We start from the raw sequence: 20415 nt of genomic DNA, 5'->3' as shown, positions 1-20415 counted from the left end.
TTCCTTTTAGATTAACAAAGGTTCTTTTACCATGCTAAAAATATAAAATATACCATCTTAACCATTTATGAGTGTAGCACAATTCAGTAGTGTTAAGTAAATTCATATTGCTGAGGAATAGATTTCTTTTACATCTTCCATATCTCCTTAAAATGCTCATCTTTCATCCTTCTTGAACATATGAACTATATTTATACTAAGTGTTTAAACATTCTTGCCAACTATTTCTGTCATCTCTGGGTCTGTTCATATCGATTGATTTTTCTTTTCATTTTAGGTCTTATTTTCCTGTCTCTTGCATATCTGGTAATTTTTTTTTGTCAAGTGCCACATAGTGTGAATTTTATTTTCTTAGTTGTTGGAGTTTCTGTATTTTTTTTCTAAAATATTTTCAGGCTTTGTTTTGAGATTCAGTTAAGCCATTTGTAATCAACTCTGCCATTTTGAGGCTTGCTTTCTTGCTTTGTTAGGTGGATCCAGTACAACTTTTAGTATAGGACTAATTTGGTCCCAACACTGATGTGATACCCTCTTGAGAATGTCCTTGTATTAGGAGGTTTTTTTTATTTGGCTAGTGGGAATATAGAGTATTACCAGCCCTGTGTGAGTTCTGGGATGGCTATACTTGAATCTTTCTCATGGTCTTTCACTGGCCTTGAGTAGTTTCCTCACACACCTGCATTGATCAGTACTCATTTGGAGCTCTTCCTGCGCAGATCTGTCTTCTCTCATACTTCATCCCATAAATGCTCATAAGATTTCCTTGTATGAGCTCTGTATCTTTAGCTCCTGGAACCAGCAGGCTCCGTTTGGGTACTTCCTGCCTGCACATAGCCTAAAAATTCTCTCCAGGCTGTAAGCTGGGGCAATAATATGGCTCACATCTTTTGTTTCATTTCTCTCAGAGATCATTATCTTTCACTGACTGTTGTCTAATATCTGGAAACCACTGTATGTTTTGTCCGGTTTCTTAGTTGTGTGTGGTGGGAGGATAAGTCTTGTTGTTTTCTTTTTAATCCAGTTGTGTTTACCCCATCATTGCTAGAACCCCAAATCTCAAAAATACTACATATTGATAACAGATACATACAGATGTAGTAAAAGTACAAAGAAAAGCACAAGAAGGATAAATTCTAAATTCAGAATAGTGGTTACTTCTGGGGAAGCTGGGAGAAAGAGGAATGTGATTAGGTATAAAAAGAGACCTATAGGGGGCCATCCCCATGGCCGAGTGGTTAAGTTCATGCTCTCCACTTCCACGGCCTGGGGTTCGCTGGTTCGGATCCTCGGCATAGACCTACACACCGCTCATCAAGCCATGCTGTGGCAGCCTCCCACATAGAAGAACTAGAATGACTTATAACTAGGATATAGAACTATGTACTGGGGCTTTTGGGAGACAAAAAAGAGGAAGCTTGGCAACAGATGTTAGCTCAGGGCCAATCTTCCTCACCAAAAAGCGTGCAAAAACAAGACCTATGACTATTTTTATAATATTTTATTTCATAAGCTGGGTATTGGGCACATAGGTATTTGGCTTAGTGTTAGTCACATTTAATATCAGTCCTGAAATATTTCACAATTGAAAGATTTCAAACAGAACAAAGGATTAAGTTTTTTAAAAAGACAAACTGAAAATGCTAGAAGAAAAAGCAGGTATGTCTTAGTGGTGTCTATAACCTTTTACTCCCTCTACAAATGGATGTATAATATGTAAGAAATAGTCTTCAAATTAATATTATCAATCATTCATAAAAAACATTGAGCCGGTCTTGTGCCCATTTCTTTGATTTTTGCTCTGAGAAGTTGATATGGAGAATATATGTATTTCCAGACTGTTCTTGACTTTTAGAAAAGTTTAAGGCACCTTGACTGAAGTGAGCAAACTAGAATCCTGAGTAGGGACAATGAGGTCACATTCTGTGGATTCATTCTTCCAGGTCTGCAAAACAGTAAGAAACCATTTCCTCAGTATTAGAGGGATCAGATAGCAGCAAGACTCGGAAAGCTTCACCAAACTGTCTTCTGTTTCTACCATATGCCTCCCAGAGGAACCAGAACTAGCAATTCTAATGGCCTTGCACAGTTGTAGGAGAACTCCTGCCACTACCATGCATGTATCTATGACTTTCCCTCCTTTATATTTTCCCCTGTGAACATGAAGGACTATAGTAGTAGTTAATTATGTTTTCCGAATATTTCTGATTCTCTGCCTTCCAGGACGTGGTAGGACTGCGATTCCCAGATTCTTGGTTTGGGTGGGGTCATGTGAATAGTTCTGGTTAATAAAGTATAGGTGGAAGAAATCTGTGTCACTTACAGACTAGAGCTTTTCATTGCTGGTGTGAGGCCCTTCAGAATCTTACTTCCTTTTGTCACAGCAACCTGCAAGTTTCAGTTTGGTGGCTGCTCTCTCAGCCTGGGTCCTGGAATTAGATAAAAACTAGAGTTCCCAGATGATCCTTGATGAGATTATGATACAATCAAGAAATAAACCTTTGCTGAGAAAGTGCTAAAAATTCCTTTGTATCATTCAGTTCAAATGTCCCTTCAGAGAGGCAATCCTTGACCACGCAGTCTAAAACCCACCGCAAATATCAGTTGCTGTCTAACACAATCCCCTGTTTAATTGTCTTCATAGTACTCTTTACTTTCAGAAATGGTTTTATTTATCCGCACTTCTTTATTCTATTCCCCACCCCCTGCCAAAAAAAGCCCCCAGAATACTCCATGAGAATAGAAGACTTGCCTGTTTCATTCACTGCAGTATTCCCAGCACTTTGAGTATAGAGAGACATGAAAGAATCAGATTAGCCTGATTTTTACAGGCCATGGTAAGTGCAATGTGAAGTCACTGAAGGGTAATGAGACTCTGACTACTTTTGGAGAATGGACTGGAAGTGGGCAACAGTGGAAGTGAAAGTAGATCAGTCAGTAAACTCTAGCATTGTTCTAGGCAAGATAAAGGGGGGTTGAACAAGTATGGTGTTTGCAGATCAAAAAGATAGGTCTTGTTTATGTGGGAATTAGGGAAGAGAAGCATCAAGAAGACTCTTAGGTTGCTGGCTTTAATAACTAGATAAATGGAGGTGCCATTTAATGAGATGGGGAATATAAGGGAAGAGCACTTTGGGGGGACTGTGGCAGAGAGTTGGATATCTAGAATTTCCTTCTGACTATGTTATGAAGACATCCTAGTCAAGATATCAATTAAACAGCTAGATACTGTCCATGAAAATAATCTATAACCAATCTATAAACGAAAATTTGGGTGAATTTGTTCTGAGCTGAAATCTGAGGACCATGGCCCGGGGCCTTTCTTCCCACAGGAAGAAAGGGCACCAAAGAAGTGAGGTGTACAGAGTGGTTATATACCGCCAAGCAGGACGTTTCACATATGATTGAAATGTCCCTCCCACAATAGTCACAAGATTGCCCTGTTGGCACAGCTCTTGATGGACACCGCAGGTAGTGGGTCTGCTATCTCAGAGGGCGTAGCAGGAGGCAAGTCTGTTGTCTCGAGCTGGGCAGTCACAGGTGAGCACAGCAATCAGTTTCTAGCCTAAGGAAAGACGCTTAAGCCTTAAGGAGATGCCAACTTTGGGAGAGGGAGGGAAGTTGCACCTTTATCTCAAGGGCCTTTGTTCTTGCCATAGGGAATATCTAAAGCAGATATACAATGCATGCTCAACAGCCACGGTCAGGCCCTTTTGGAAAGACAAGGTGAGGCCGAATTAGGTTTACACCAAATGGCTTCCTCATATTCTCCAATATATCCTATTGCTTGCCATTTTTATTTGTCAATACAAACAAGTTGAACTCAGATTTGGGATGCAGATATAAACCTGAGAATTTATAAACCATTTAAGATCACCTGTGTTGGGGAAGTGGGAGAATTCCTCCCCCACCCCTTTTTCTTAAGGTTCTTATGGCTGGTCAAATAATTTAAAAGGCAGGTTAGCAGGAGAAAAATCAAACAAAGTTTAATAGCATGTATACATGGGAGAAACTCAGGAGAAACAGTAACTCAGTCATCTGGCTGAGGCTGCCTGTTTAAATTTCTTCAGCTACAGGAAAGGAGGATGTTGGGGGTAGTGATTTGGAGCTTCAAAGGGGAGGAAGGCAACTCCTGGAAATGGAAAAGCAAATGTTTGGTAAATAGAACTTTGATAAGAATGGGCTTAGCAAGGATCCTCCCAGTCTACCAGATACCCAGAGTTATCTAAGGTGATGGCTTGTCCTGGGGACTGGCCTTTATTTTAAATTTCTTTTAGTCAGTTGGGGAGAAGGTGGAATGTTCTTCCTGAGTCTTCTGAGCCTTTATTTTCTTCAGCTTGAAATAATCCACATACCAGAGTGGTGCATCTTGCGGTGGGCGGGGCGGGGGTGTGGGCATGCCCTGAACCCCATCACCTGCATAGGAAAAATAGATTTCAACATTTAGGGGTTAGATAGTATAAGAGGAGCCACTAAAAGTGAGAGAAGCATGGGCTATCCAGAAACCCAACAAGAAAAGTATTTCAAGGAGCAAGTGCTCAACTGCTTTGAATGCTGCTAAGAACTCATTTAAGAGAACAGAGAGTTTATATTTTTTTCAGCTTTGTTGAGGTATAATTAACATTAAAAAATTGTACATAGTTAATGTATACATTGTGATGAAGTTGGACAATATGCTTACACCCATGATACCATCACCACAATCCTGGTAATAAATATATCCATCACCTCCAAAAGATTTCTTACGTCCCTTTGCTTTTGTGTGTGTGTGTGGGAAGAACATTTAACCTAAGACTTATCCTCTTAAGTTTATAATGTTGTAGATCTCTAGAACTTATGTATCCTGCATAACTAAAACTTGATGCTGAACAACAACTCTCCATTTTCCCCACTCCCGTCCCCTGGCAACCACCAATCTATTTTCTGCTTGTCTAAGTTTGACTATTTTAGATACCTCCTATAGGAGAAATCATGCTATATTTGTCATTCTGTGACTGACTTGTTTCAGTTAGCATAATATCTTTTTTTTTATTGAGTTAATGATAGGTTACAATCTTGTGTGATTTCAGTTGTACATTAATGTTTGTCATTCGTGTTGTAGGTGCACCATTTCACCCTTTGTGCCCGCCCCCCACCCCCCCCTTTCCCCTGGTAGCCACTAATCTGTTCTCTTTGTCCACATTTTTAAATTCCTCCTATGAGTGGAGTCATACAGAGATTATCCTTCTCTAACTGGCTTATTTCACTTAACGTAATTCCCTCAAGGTCCATCCATGTTGTTGCAAATGGGATGATTTTGTTCTGTTTTGCAGCTGAGTAGTATTCCATTGTATATATATACCACAACTTCTTTATCCATTCATCTGTTGATGGGCACTTAGGTTGCTTCCATGTCTTGGCTATTGTAAATAATGCTGCAGTGAACATTGGGGTGCATAGGACTTTTGGGATTGCTGACTTCAAGCTCTTTGGATAGATACCCAGTAGTGGAATGGCTGGATCGTATGGTAGTTCTATTTTTAGTTTTTTGAGGAATCTCCATACTGTTTTCCATAGCGGCTGCAGTAGTTTGCATTCCCACCAGCAGTGTATGAGGGTTCCATTCTCTCCACAACCTCTCCAACATTTGTTACTATTAGCTTTAGATATTTTTGTCATTCTAATGGGTGTAAGGTGATATCTCAGTGTAGTTTTCATTTGCATTTTCCTGATGATCAGCGATGATGAGCGTCTTTTCATGTGCCTATTAGCCATCTGTATATCTTCTTTGGAGAAATGTCTGTTCATGTCTCCAGCCCATTTTTTGATCGGGTGGTTTGATTTTTTTGTTGTTGAGTTGTGAGAGTTCCTTATATATTATGGATATCAAGCCTTTGTCAGATATATGACTTGCAAATATTTTTTCCCAGTTAGTGGGTTGTTTTTTTTGTTTCAATCCTGTTTTCATGTGCCTTGAAGAAGCTCTTTAGTCTGATGAAGTCCCATTTGTTTACTCTTTCTGTTGTTTCCCTTCTCTGAGAAGACATGGTGTCCGAAAAGATCCTTTTAATACTGATGTCAGAGAGTGTACTTGCCTACGTTTTCTTCTAGAAGCCTTATGGTTTCAGGTCTCACCTTTAGGTCTTTGATCCATTTTGAGTTTATTTTAGTGAATGGTGAAAAAGAATGGTCAGTTTTCATTCTTTTACATGTGGCTTTCCAGTTTTCCCAGCACCATTTTTGGAAAAGACTTTCTTTTCTCCATTGTATGCACTCAGCTCCTTTGTCGAAGGTAAGCTGTCCATAGATGTGTGGTTTTATTTCTGGGCTTTCAATTCTATTCCATTGATCTGTTCACCTGTTTTTGTACCAGTACCATGCTGTTTTGATTACTGTAGCTTTGTAGTAAGTTTTGAAGTCAGGGATTGTGATGCCTCCCGTTTTGTTCTTTTTTCTCAGGATTGCTTTAGCAATTCGGGGTCTTTTGTGGCCCCATATAAATTTTAGGATTCTTTGTTCTAATTCTGTAAAGAATGTCATTGGGATTCTGATGAGATAGCGTTGAATCTGTAGATTGCTTGAGGTAGAACGGACATTTTAACTATGTTTATTCTTCCAATCCATGTACATGGAATGTCTTTCCATCTCCTTATGTCGTCATCCAATTCTCTCAGAAAGGCCTTGCAATTTTCATTATATAGGTCCTTCACTTCCTTGGTTAAATTTACCCCGAGGTATTTTATTCTTTTTGTTGCGATTGTGAATGGTATTCAGTTAGCATGATATCTTCCGGGTCCATCTATGCTTTTACAAATGGTAGTATTTCCTTAATTTTTAAGTTTGAATAATGTTTAATTGTGTGTCTATCTCGCATTTTCCTCATTTTCTTTATCCACTTGACTATTGATGGACATTTGAGTTGTTTCTATATCTTGACTATTGTGAATAATGCTGCAATAAATGTGGGAGTGTAGATATCTCTTCACAATCCTAATTTCAAGTCTTTGCATATATACCGAGGAGTAGAATTGCAGGATCATGTGGTAGTCTATTTTAATGTGGTTTTTTTTGGTGAGGAAGATTGACCCTGAGCTAACACACCTGTTGCCAATCTTCCTCTTTTTGCTTGAGGAAGATTGTCGCTGAGCTAACATCTGTGCTAATCTTCCTCTACTGTATGTGGGATGCTTTCACAGTGTGGCTTGACGAATGGTGCTAGGTCCATGCCCAGGATCTGAACCTCCGAACCCCAGGTCGCCAAAGTGGAGCACACGAACTTAACCACTATGCCATCGGGTTGGCCCCAGTCTTCCTCTATTTTTTGTACGTGGGATGCCACCACAGAGTGGCTTGATGAATGGTGTGTCGGCCCACACCTGGGATCTGAACCCATGAAACCCCAGCCGCCAAAGTGGAGCGAATGAACTTCGCCACTATACCACCAGGCCAGCCTCTATTTTTAATTTTTCTTTTTTTTGAGGAAGACTGGCCCTAAGCTAACATCTGCTGCCAATCTTCCCCTTTGTGCTTGAGGAAGAGTGGCCTTGAACTAACGTCTGTGCCAATCTCCCTCTATTTTATATGTGGGTTGCTACCACAGCATGGCTTGACAAGCGGTGTATGTCTGCACCCGGGATCTGAACCTGCAAACCTGGGCTGCAGAAGCGGAGAGAGCTGAACTTAACCACTACACCACTGGGCCAGCCCCTACTTTTAATTTTTTGAGGAACCTCCATACTGTTTTCCATAGTGGCTGCACGATTTTACATTCCCATCGACAGTGTGCAAGGGTTCCAATTTCTCCACATCCTTGCCAACACTTGCCATTTTTTGTTTTTTGGTAATAGTCATCCTAACATTTGTGAGGTGATATCTCAATTGTGATTTTGATTTGCATTTCTTATCAGATTTGGCAATATGGAGGTTATTCATAGGAAAACGTATGAATCAAAGAGGAGGAAAAGAGAGTCCACGTAGAACTCTTTCAAGAAGTTTTGCTATGAAAGCAAGCAGAGAAATAGGCTCAGCTAGAGGGATTACGGGGTAAAGAAAAGTGGTGTTTTGTCTTTGTTTTTTTAAGATGAGCGATATTACAACATTTTTTATGATGAAGAGACCATCCAGCCTGAGGAGAGATTGATGATGCAGTAAAGAGAGGGGATAAGGAAAACAACTAAACCCCTAAGTGGGTAGCAGACATAGGAGTCCAGATCACAGCTGGAAAGACTGAAGATTAACAGAAGAAAAGCCACTTCCTTCTCTTTAATATGATGCAGAAGATAAATGCAGTTGTAGGAAGGATTGTACATTTAGTGGTGGGATGTGGGAGAAGTTCCCTATCTCGTGACTTTTTTCTGAAGTGTAAAGGAAAATCATTGGCCAAGAGAGAACATACAAAATAGTCATCGCGGAGAGTGAAAAAGTAAGTTTTCTAAAACCCTGGAAAAGGATGACCAGCTTAAGGTTTGTGATCAGGAATTTAAAGAAAGCTTGTCAACCTGAAAGCCAGTTCTTTGTGGCCAGGAAAGAGGGCAATAATGAAAAGTGTTCTAGAGAGAGCAAATACAGTGATTGTTGTAGCTTCTTATTTACCCTAAATGATCACTTAAAGTGTATAAGTACATTATAATCTATAACAATGTTAAAGAAAATATATAGCTAACAGAAGTTGGCAAGTAGAAGGAGCAAAGAAGTGTGAGAGGTTAGGTGTGTAAGTATCTTCATCTCGCACAGAGTGAGGAGCTAATGTATAATTTTGAAAGTTGAAAATCCAAAAAAACAGATGTTTGAAGTACTTACCTTATTTAAATTATACGGTTTATCATAAAATAACTAAAATACTAAGAGGAAATAGTTTAAATTATCTAAATCCTCACCTGTCATAAGTGAATCCACAATGTCAAAAATTGATAAAACAATTAGTGATTGAGATCCTTTAATTTATAAATATGGAGGCAGTCACCGGAAGAAATAAAAAACAAAGTGAAAAGTAATTGCCTGTGGAGAACTTTTGTCCCTCATTATTATTTTGTATGACTTGATTTTTTTCATAACAAATGTATGCGTTAGTATACTTTAATAAAATTAAAACAGAAACTATTTAGCTGCGAATGAAGGCCTTGAAGTCAGGGCCAAGCTTTGATACAACTGGGTAGGTTTTGTCGAGGTGACATTTATTTCCAGCCCCTTCCCGTGCCCTCTGATTGGCTCTCTCGGAATTGGTTTTCTCCCAGTATCAAAGGGATTCACTGCCCTCCTGCCCCTGGCTTCCTGCCGCCTTCACTGAGGAAAAGCACATCTCTGGTTGTTTTCTGCTCCTCAACTTTGATCACTACAAAATGAGTCTATTCTTGGTCTCATTCTTAAAATGATTTGTTTTTGGCGCTCCGGGGCTCGCGCCCCTGCCTCGTGCCTGCGCCGCTCGTATGTAAATGAGGGCGCGTGACGCGGGACGCGGATGGACAAGGGAAGAGAGAGAGTGGCCGCTGCCCTCGCCGCCCGGTGCCGGAGCCCTCGGTGCGCGGCGGAGAGGAGAGGATGCCGGCGGGAACTCGACTCTTGGCGCCACCGTCTCATGCACTGTGTAGGTTTTGAGAGTATTTTAGAAGGGCTTTATGGACCACGGCTACGAAGAGCCCTGAGTTTATTTGAAGGATTGTCTACCATCTCTTGATTCTTCACAGTCAACACCAACAGAGGAACTGTCATCTCAGGGCCAGTCCAACACTGAAAGACTGAATGCCAAGCAGAAAATTAGCTAAATGCACTCTTTCGAAAGAAAGACCTTCCTCAGAACTGTGATCCTAACATTCCCCTAGTTGCTCAGGAATTAATGAAAAAGATGATACGTCAGTTTGCAATTGAGTATATTTCAAAAAGTGGTAAAATTCAAGAGAATAGAAATGGTTCAATTGGACCAAGTCTAATATGTAAAAGTATTCAAATGAATCAAGCAGAAAACTCCCTTCAGGAAGAACAGGAAGGCCCCTTAGACCTCACTGTGAATCGAATGCAAGAACAAAATACTCAGCAAGGGGATGGAGTGTTAGATCTCTCTACAAAGAAAACCAGCATAAAATCTGAAGAGTCGTCCGTATGCGATCCTTCTTCTGAAAATTCAATGGCTGGGAGACTACAGAGAAACAGAGAGGACTATGTGGAGAGAAGTGCTGAGTTTGCAGATGGTTTGCTCTCAGAAGCTTTGAAAGACATTCAGTCTGGAGCACTGGACAGAAATAAAGCAGGCATACCTCAAAAAACTTTACTTCTCCACTTAGAAGCCTTACCAGCAGGGAAGCCTGCATCTTTTAAAAACAAAGCTCGAGATTTCAGTGATAGTTACTCATATAAAGACAGTAAAGAAACTTGTGCAGTGCTGCATAAAGTAGCCCTGTGGGCAAGAGCTCAAGCAGAGCGCACAGAAAAAAGTAAACTCAATCTAATTTAAAGAAAAAAATGAAAGCCTACAATATGAAACTTCACGTCCTACTGTACAGTTAAAAATTCCTCAACTACGAGTAAGTTCTGTTTCAAAACCACAACCTGATGGTCCTGGTCTGCTGGATGTTATGTATCAAGTTTCCAAAACCTCTCCAGTCCTAGAAGGATCAGCTCTCCAAAAACTGAAAAATATACTCCCTAAACAGAAGAAAATAGAATGTTCTGGGCCCGTAACTCACTCAAGTGTTGACTCTTACTTTCTACCCGGGGACCTCTCTCCTTTGTGTCTTAATTCTAAAAATGGAACAGTTGATGGAACCTCTGAAAATACTGAAGATGGATTGGATCGAAAAGATAATAAGCAGCCCAGGAAAAAACGTGGCCGTTATCGGCAGTATGATCATGAAATAATGGAAGAGGCTATTGCAATGGTAATGAGTGGCAAAATGAGTGCTTCCAAAGCACAAGGAATTTATGGGGTACCTCACGGCACTTTAGAATACAAGGTAAAAGAAAGATCTGGAACACTGAAGACTCCTCCTCCGAAGAAACTCCGAGTACCAGACACTGGGTTATATAATATGACAGATTCAGGGACTGGCAGCTGCAAAAACAGCAGCAAGCCTGTGTAGATTACTTGTTAGGAAAATGTTTGTACGTGTGTTTGTGTGTGTGTGTGTATGTGCACAGGTGTGTGTTTGTGTGTCTATATACACACACGTGGGAATTACAGATGCTCACTCTGACAGGAGACATGAAATTTTGCAGTTGAAAAACCACTTACATGCCTTTTGAAAAAAAGTTTTATTCAGGGTTTTCACTGTGGACAGAATTATATAGTTGCTTACTTAATTCTGATAGTTTGTATTTAATCCTTGTATAAATAGGTGAAAAAGATTGAGGTTTTCTTTAGTAGTCAATAGCATAAAGCGTTGTGGGAAAACAAGTAATTGTCAAGTGAAACATTTTTATAGGTGAAAGACCACCCCAGCCATTCAGTTAAACCATCTTATAATGGAAATATGATATTAATAGTTTTTAAACATTTTTACCTAACATACTTAGAGTTACTGTAAGTACGTCAACCAACCAATCAGAGTTTAAATACGCAGCTATCTCCATACTAAGAAAAATTAATATATACAGTATTAGGACACTACAGTGCATTCTATGAAATATGAAATGCACTCAAGTGCATCCACCAGGAATAGACAAGAAAACCTTAAATGATATGTATAATGAAATTTAATATTTATCATTTAACAGTTGTTGTAGCAGGAAGTTGGAGTTTATAAGGTATACACTTTTTGAAAAAAACTGACACATTGTTAACCCCAGGAGCTATAAAATCCTTTAATATAAGATGGAATACTAAGAACAAAAAGTAATTTAAATTTAATTATTAAAATAATTTAATTTTGTTTTTCATTTGAAAAATAAGCTAATGTGTAAGATTAGAAAAGAAAGTTGGAATGCAACTTAGAGCATGTTTATAATGGGCACAGAAAAAGCTTGAGAATGATCATTTTGGTTTAAATGTGCTGGTTGGTTGATGTTATGACTACTTTAAATTTTAAGGATTGTGATAGACTCCTACTATTGAAAAACCTCAGTGTAACTTTAATATATTTGCTGCTGTGACATTTCAAAACATTTTCAGTTTATCAAAAATGAATTACAGATTTCATTTTGGTGGGCGATACATTATCATTTTGCTAATAACCAAATTTGCAGTTTGTTCAGGGTCTTAAATGGATTTACAGATATTTCACACTGAAGCTGTTTTGAACTTTCAGTAATGTAAACTCTACTAATTGGGCAGTTAGAAGCTGGGCAGTGCATTTTAACTTTTACTAGCCTCATAAAAGAGACCAGTAATTTTTATATAGCAGTTTTAAAATGTGGTTCAGAGTATCCATGTTGGATTTATGGAGTATGCCGTTTTAGTGGTAAAATGTTATAAAGCATGTGCCTCCATATAAAGATTGGGGATTTGCTTCATATGTTCACAGTTCTCCGAGTGCCCCTTTGCTCTGTTAAAAGTCAGGTTCTGATCATTTTTCTAAGCCAGTTTTCCTAAGTCCAAAAGGAATACTTAAAGCTGAATTTAAAAAATAAGTGCACCTTGTCAAATACTTGTGTTTTTACACTTGTGTTTGTGTGTATCTAATAATCACATATACATGTAATACTAAAGAGATTTTCAGCTATTACATTGAAAAACTGCTTACATATGTATAAGGAAACTGAAGAGAGGGAAATACACAACCAAGTAGATATTTGGTCTCTTCGATCTATACTGAACCCTCTTCAGCAATTAATGTTACCTGCATGCTAGGGTATGAATCCTCTCGCTCTTTTTTATTCCCCCAAGAAAGTATACATAATAGATTGCAAAACAGCAGATGTCAGGGTCATCTTTCTTTTTAAAGAATTAAGCCATATTTTGTGAGGGCCAGAACTTGGATGATTTAATGTATTTCCCCTCCCCGCCCCCCGCGCCCCCAGTGAAAAGCAAAGTTAATGTTTCAACACAATTTTATTGACCTCTTTATACAGAATTTTACTTGCAAAAATTTGGGGGCTTGAAGGCATTACATAATATTTATATTGTATTGAGCTTTTTTATTCCTCACACTATATTTACATTAATAAATTGATTGAGAAGTTTATAGTAAAGGGATACTTACAGAACACTTTTATATCATTTAAAAGATGACCTGACCAAAAACTTGACAGGATTCATAAAATCAGGGATCATTTTGCTATTGACTTCACAGTGCTCAGTAGTTTTATAGGTAATATTATAGTTAATTTGCCGCGTTTTAGTACTTGTATTATTTATTTTTGGTCAGAAATAGTAAATTAAATATTTTTTGATAGTTTGTAGGTAATGATCAACTCCTAACTTTTAAGATTTTTTTATTTTTTCCTTTTTCTCCCCAAAGCCCCCCGGTACATAGTTGTATATTCTTCGTTGTGTGTTCTTCTAGTTGTGGCATGTGGGACGCTGCCTCAGCGTGGTCTGATGAGCAGTGCCATGTCCGCGCCCAGGATTCGAACTAACGAAACACTGGGTCGCCTGCAGCGGAGCGCGCGAACTTAACCACTCGGCCACGGGGCCAGCCCCCAACTCCTAACTTTTAAAAGAAACAAAATGTTTCTAGTTACTGAGTTCACTTTTGATCATACAAACTTGGAAAGGCAGGGAAATTTATGGCTTCCCCTTCCCCCCAGTGATTCCATTAAGATATTCTCTATGTTAAACTTTCAAAGTACTTTATAAATTTAGTTACCAGTTATTACTTATTAATTGACAATTTTCTGAAAAATCCAGTTTCAGCAGACTTTTAATGAAGGTGAAAGCAACCATTATGTGCTTTCTACTTATTTGAATGTTCCTCAAGTATTTTATATTTTAAAAAAAAAAGAAGGAAAAGAAAAAACGGTGCCTCTGTTTTTAGAAAACTACTGCTCAGTAAAGTTGTTTAAACCATTTCTGGTAGCTAATGATAATTTTATATTAAATTGTATACTAACTTTAGTGAGACTGATTTTTTTAGTTGTTTACAGTACAAATACTTGTATTTGTTTTTTAATTGCAGTATTTCCATTGTCACAGTAATTTAGTAAAACTCTGGCTGCCTTGATTTTGACAGATTTTGTTAATATAAACTGATTGTTAGGCAATTAGTTATATTTATGCATAAATCAATTGCTCTATGATTCATGAATTATTTATTACAATATTTTCTAATGAATTCATGTATCTGTCTTGTGTTGTACTGTAATTCTGTTCCTACTTTGTGTTGTTATATATCTAAATCTGATTGTATGAATTTTAATTGTTCAGTTAACGTGTTTCTAGGTTGTAATTTGTAGTAAAGCTCTTCAGTGCTTTTGCACTTAAATTTAAAAAATAAATAAAAAATAAAAATGATTTGGTTTTGGCTCATGGTAAAAATCAGTAATAATCTAATAACTGAAATTCCCTTCCTCCTCCTGTTCCCATCCCTGCCAAATATTATTTAATGTGTGATCTCATTTAGGGAGATTAGATGGGAGAGTTTTATATGCATGTTTTTGTTTTTTAATCTCAGAAACAGAGGGTTAAATTGATCAGATGCTTCACTGCACGGTGTATTAGTATTATGGTTCATACCAAGTACCTCATGTGATAAATTTATCCCCTTTTATTTTCATCCCCCTCTCTCATTCTCTACCCACCTTGAGAATTTTAACTCTAAATAATGAGCTCAAAAGAATTCATCTCTGTTGGCAGACTGTTAAGGCACTGGGATAGGTAGGGGAAAATTATTTGGGAGTGTGTGAGAAAGAGGCCTTCCCAAGGAACTTCAAATTACACCATCTTTACAGGGCTTGTTTTATTCTTTTTACGTAATGATTCAGTAGTCACTATCAACTGGGACTGGAATTAGGATGGACTTTAAATCTCTTGTTGAGATGTTTTCTTATGGCAAGGTCTCATTAACATCATTTAAACAGAGTATAGCACAACACCCCAAGCAGGTGGGTGCTTAGTAAGTATTATCATGCAATGATAATGATGATGTAAAACTATAGGCTTCAGGTAAGGGTTGATGACTTATTCACCACACACCTTAAACTACATTCTTAAAACACAGATGAAACTCATTAAATTATTTTGACAGTTTTATATGCTTCATCAACATGTTGGATATGGGATAAACAAACGGCCTACAATTAACTACAAACAGTTATTTCCACTATTATTAACGGATGTTCACCAATAGCATTATATAACCTACACAACAAAGAGCATCTACTTGCAAGAAATGCAGCACATTGTTTTCTATTTCCTGTATCTCATTTATTCAATACACATTTTTTCCATGAGAAACATTATTGGTGTTAACACTCATCCAAAAGTTCATTACTTAATGCAAACGATTTTCTAGGTAGAGAAAAAAATTGTATATATTTCTGTAGATGAGGGCACATTTTGCAACATATTTTGTAATTTTCCTCTCAGAAGTATGAAAATTCTAAAGAAAAGATTATGAAATATATTGAAGTGAAACCTCTTAAAGGCAGGAACTAGCTTATTTTTTTTCAGTATTTTCTTTTGTACTTCTAAATAGAGTCTGGACTTTATCTTCACATTGTTTTATAGAACTCATATATCTGTATTTTTCTTGAATTTGCATTATTAGGTCCACAAGAGACGTACTTTTTTTTTTTAACTTTTATAAAATACTCAATTTGGGAAAGTCTGTCCTACTCGATTTCAAACAACGTGGGAGCGAGATCTTGTTTGACTTCATCCACGTATATTTTTCAGTAACAGGTTTCAGTGTCTTGCTCATAAATATTGCTTAAATAAAGCATGAATGCAAATTTTTCTTTCTGTAGTATTTTATACTTGTTTTAAAATAAGTTGAAAAGGGTTTAATTAAACATAGAAGTAGCTCCCCTCCAAAAATTTCTCTCCTTCACTATTTGTGATCACTAAGAGGAACCAGAAAGAAAACTCCCCAGCGAGACAAGTGAAATATAAAAAGAATAAGAGAAAGAAAAAGAAAGGAACCTTGTTTTCTATACCACATTCACTTAAGACAAAAATAGGGAAGCTATTTTTTAGCTTGAAAATAATGTTATGTGTTCTATGCTGCAGATATTCAATTTTATATCCTAGGAAACACTACTGTTCTACTAGGAGGCAGTGTAAGTGTGAGTCCTGGCTCTGCCGCTTGTTGTGAGACCTTGGTCAAGCTACCCGACCTTGCCAACCCTTACCGTCCCGGTCCGTAAAAGGTAGTAACATCTACCTCCACAAGCTATTGATCGAATAAGGCTGACAACACAGCGATGACACGTGCCAAGCGCTCCTATGGCACCTGTCATCACGAGCAGCTCAGTGAAGTTCGTATCTCAGCAACTCGGTGGGTCAATGCAGTAGACGTAGAAGCACACTGATGGGAATGCGTAGGTTGAATTTCATTACACAGGTTAGTATTAGCCAGGCATTTTACTAGCTGGACTCTGAGTATTGTTTAATCTCACTGTGTTTGATTAGCCAAATTCAAAATTAGTAATTCTGCGCTCAGGTTATCTCATTCTCCACGGCGCGGTCAGAGAAGACGCTGCCTCTTGAGGACCGCAGACCGCAGCGTTTGCAGTGCGCGTTTGCTGTGGCGGAAGAGAACACCGGACGTTCAAGCCCGGGCTCAAGCCACGATCTCTCAAACCATGAAGACATCCGCAGCGAATTTACAAAAAAAAAAAAAGGCAGAGCAACACCGACATGTCAGTCTTCTAAAGCTTCCGAAGCCGCTGCCGGATTCCAGGGCGCTGGCGCGCTCGCGGCACTGCGACAGGGGCGGGGCCGCAGCCGTAAAGCAGCGCCCCAGACCACGTGGGCTCCGACGCGGCCCGGTGCCCTTGGAGGCTCTTGCTGGGGGGTCATGGCAGGTTCGGTGCAGGGCAGTGGGTCCAGGGCTCTGGACCTGCTCCGGACCCTGCCCCGGGTTAGCCTGGCCAACTTAAAGCCGAATCCGGGCTCCAGGAAACTGGTAAGTGGCTGGTGGCGTTGCGGGCAAGCGCTGGCGCACGGGGCGATGGAAGCGGCCCTGCACTGCCCGCGCTTTCCGGGGACTGCTTACTCCAGAGGGTATTGGGATGGAGGTAGGGTTTCTGAGTCCCTGTTCTCCTTAACTGCAGAGGAAAATCTTCTCGCGTGGTGTCAACTCGTAATACGGTTTATGCTTAAAAGCATAATTATGCTAGGGCGTAGGAGCGAAGTCGCACTGCAAAATGATTGTCCCGTTCAAAATTGGAATTAAAATGAAGGACTTTTCCAGTATAGCTTCATGGGAAAGAGTTGAATTGATTTATTCCGTTAGATGTCTCTTCAAATCACTAAATACAGCCAGAAAAGCTGTTAGGTGACGTACTGTAATTTTGAAAATCAGTTCGTTGCCTTCGTGAAGTGACAGGAAGTAAATTAAGAAAAATGTTTTCTTTATAAATTAATCTTTAAATAAAATAATGTATGGGTAGCAATGACATATTTACAATTCCAAAATAGAATTTCTTAACTATCATGTAAGCTTTGTTTGTTGTGGATGTTTAACTCTAGGTTTTTTTCCGTTCGAGCCTGTTGTAGAACCCTTATCCCCATCCCATCCTTGGAAGTTTGCCTTTGAAACACAGCTTGCACTTTGGTTGCAAGAATTAGGTACATCTTCAGAGGCAAAGATGCTGATTTAGAGTGTTTGGACGCTAGAGCAGCTAGGACAGTGCTTGGCACAAGGTAGTGTTAGCTAGTACTGGTTGGTTGGATGAATAAATGGTGTAACAAAAAATATACAACGAAAAGATGAGATACAGTTTATAAAAAGGCATCTGTAGATCATAAAACTTTGTTCTTTCCTTTAGGAAAGACGACCGAGGGGGCGGAGAAGAGGTAGAAGATGTGGCAGAGGCGACAGATAAAGGAGAACGACAGAGAGGAACCCGGCCCCGACTGGGCTTTGAGGGAGGCCAGACTCCATTTTACATACAAATCCCAAAATACGGGTTTAATGAAGGACATAGGTAGGTTGTTCTGCTTTTTAAAGTAGAAAGCCCTGTTTTTCGCTGAGAATCACCTAAAAAATAGCTTGGTAGAAATTGATAGTCACTTTGAAGCAAACTTTTGCCCCTGTTCCTCTGAAGCATCTTTAGTCGTGCAATTAGTTTGGAATAGCAGGGAAAAAAGCCCAGACATTGAGCCTGCAAAATGGAGATAATGATGCCTGCTCTCCTGGTTGTTTAGAGGCTTAGCAATAATATATATAAAAACCTGGCTCATTGTGATTACCCAATAAATGACAACTACGATGGTTACTTTGAGTTCCATTCATGCATAATTCAGATAGTGGGTTAAATTTTCCCCAAATTTGTTTGTTGATTTGTGTAAATGAGTGAAGTAAAATGCTTAAGAGGCAAAGTATTTTTAGCAAAATAAAGGAAATACTGGTTTTGTGTCGTTACCAAAAATCAAGCAGTATAACGTTTCTGTTGTAGTCAGGAGGGTCTTATTTTGTTACCATCTAAATTGTTGGAGGAAAATAGAGAACAAAACTTTTAAGTTGATGTGGAGAACTTAAGAGGAAGAGAGTTGAGTTTTCCAACTGTTACTTTCTTGTTTTGTAGCTTCAGACGCCGGTATCAGCCTTTGAGTCTCAACAGGCTGCAGTGTCTTATTGATTTGGGTCGAGTTGATCCTACTCAGCCTATTGACTTAACCCAGCTTGTCAATGGGAGAGGTGTGACCATCCAGCCATATAAAAGGGATTATGGTGTCCAGCTGGTAGAGGAGGTAAGTCTGGATTAGTATTTTTGGAGTTAGATAGGAGGCTATTTCTGATTTTCATATAATCTATACTCTGCCTCCTTTGTTTTTATCCCTTTTGAATTGTTATAACCATTACATAGTGGTGATTGTGTTTATACTCAGTTGTGGTTTTAGAAAGCCAGCATGATCACGTCGAGGGGCCTCTGTTCCCATGGTCCGGGAATGCTCTTCTCCCGTGTGTCCGTTCAGCTTGTTCCCTCCCTCCCTTTGGTTCTCTGTTCAGATCTGATAATATCAGAAAGGTCTTTTTTGATTTTCTTTTATAAAGGAACACTCAGCCCCCACCCGCTTCCCCCACAGTCGTACTCTGTCTGCATTACTCTGCCCGAAGTATTTTTTCTTTGAATATATGAACACCTGACATTTATTACTAAGTAATGCATTTATTTTTCACTGTCTTCCTCAGTGTGATGTAAGTTCTTTGAGAGCAGGTACTGTGATTCATTCCTATGTTTGCAATATTGGAAATATTGGCTCATGATAATAACTCAGTATTTATGGAAGAAAGGGATCAAATCCAATTCTAATCGCAGTAAAGGACTTTTCTATTTATAGACATTGGCCAGGCATTTCATAAGCAAATAAACGTGTTGTTAATTAACTGCTCCTCCTCCTTGTTGTCAGTAATGTAACTGTGTGAGTAACTTAGTGTCCACTAGAGGGAGGCATATGTTTATGGAAAAACCTTTTAGATTCCTTTGAAAAAGTAAACCTTACGGATAAAGGATTTTCAAATAAGATGATTTGAAGATAGATTACCAAATATGCGATTAAGTCTCAGTATCCTACTCTGGGTGTATAAGGGAATGCACATGTAAATTGACATGGAAAAATCCGTGACCTCTTCAGCTGTTAAACTGCGCATCCCAGCAACTCACAGGTATGTGTCTATTAAACTAACAAAAATAATCCTGAAAACGACACCAGGGCAGTGGTTGTGTAAGTACAGTTCCACATCGTTTACAGCGCTGTAAATTGATTTCAGATTTGTAGTAAATAGTGGATAATAAGACTTTCTGATCCTTCAGCATAAAATTACCAATTTGGAAAGACATGTTTTCAAGGAAAAACAAAATAAACCTAACTGATAGAAAGACATTCCTAAAAATGCTTTTATAATACTTAAAATACTGCAACTAACCCCAATGTCCAAGGATGGGGAGTGGTCAAGCAATCTATGGAATAGTAATTAAAAATCACAAATTATAGGGGCTGGCCCTGTGGCCTAGTGGTTAAGTTTGGCGCCCTCCCCTTCTGTGGCCTGGGTTCAGTTCCTGGGTACAGACCCACACCACTCGTCGACGGCCATGCTCTGGCAGCAACCCGCAGACAAAATAGAGAAAGACGGGCAACAGATGTTAGCTCAGGGTGAATCTTCCTCAGCAGAAAAAAAAAAAAAAATCACAAATAATATGGCAAGACCTTACTTTATTGAGTCAAACGTACCATAATTATTAAAATGCAGGTCGGTATCATAGATGGAAAAAGTGTATCTTAGAATTGATGGAATATTTTTTAAATATATTAAAGGTTCATAATTAATAAAAGGAACTTGATTGGGAGCCAGCTTGTTTCAACCACACCAAAATAGGAAAAAATTCTTATCACTACAAAAAGAA

General features: G+C 38.8%; 2 protein-coding genes and 1 pseudogene across 2 annotated transcripts in view; 2 read left to right on the top strand and 1 right to left on the bottom strand.

Moving 5' to 3' along the window:
- LOC138915126 (large ribosomal subunit protein uL15m-like) overlaps window positions 1-20415 on the bottom strand; it is a 253999-nt gene that overhangs the window by 193590 nt on the left and 39994 nt on the right.
- The window catches only part of LOC138922397 (large ribosomal subunit protein uL15m-like), a 79113-nt gene that overhangs the window by 55291 nt on the left and 3407 nt on the right, over window positions 1-20415 (top strand). The window contains 4 exon segments of the mRNA XM_070259085.1: window positions 16506-16970; window positions 17836-17886; window positions 17888-17994; window positions 18595-18760. Of these exon segments, the coding sequence (XP_070115186.1) occupies window positions 16506-16970; window positions 17836-17886; window positions 17888-17994; window positions 18595-18760 (789 nt within the window).
- LOC138922396 (ligand-dependent nuclear receptor corepressor-like protein pseudogene) lies at window positions 9289-14356 on the top strand (annotated as a pseudogene).

Source organism: Equus caballus, unplaced genomic scaffold (assembly GCF_041296265.1).
Source record: "Equus caballus isolate H_3958 breed thoroughbred unplaced genomic scaffold, TB-T2T haplotype2-0000791, whole genome shotgun sequence".
Lineage (NCBI taxonomy): Eukaryota > Metazoa > Chordata > Mammalia > Perissodactyla > Equidae > Equus > Equus caballus.
The sequence above is the reverse complement of the archived record's forward strand: the minus strand, read 5'-3'. Positions and strand labels throughout refer to the sequence as shown.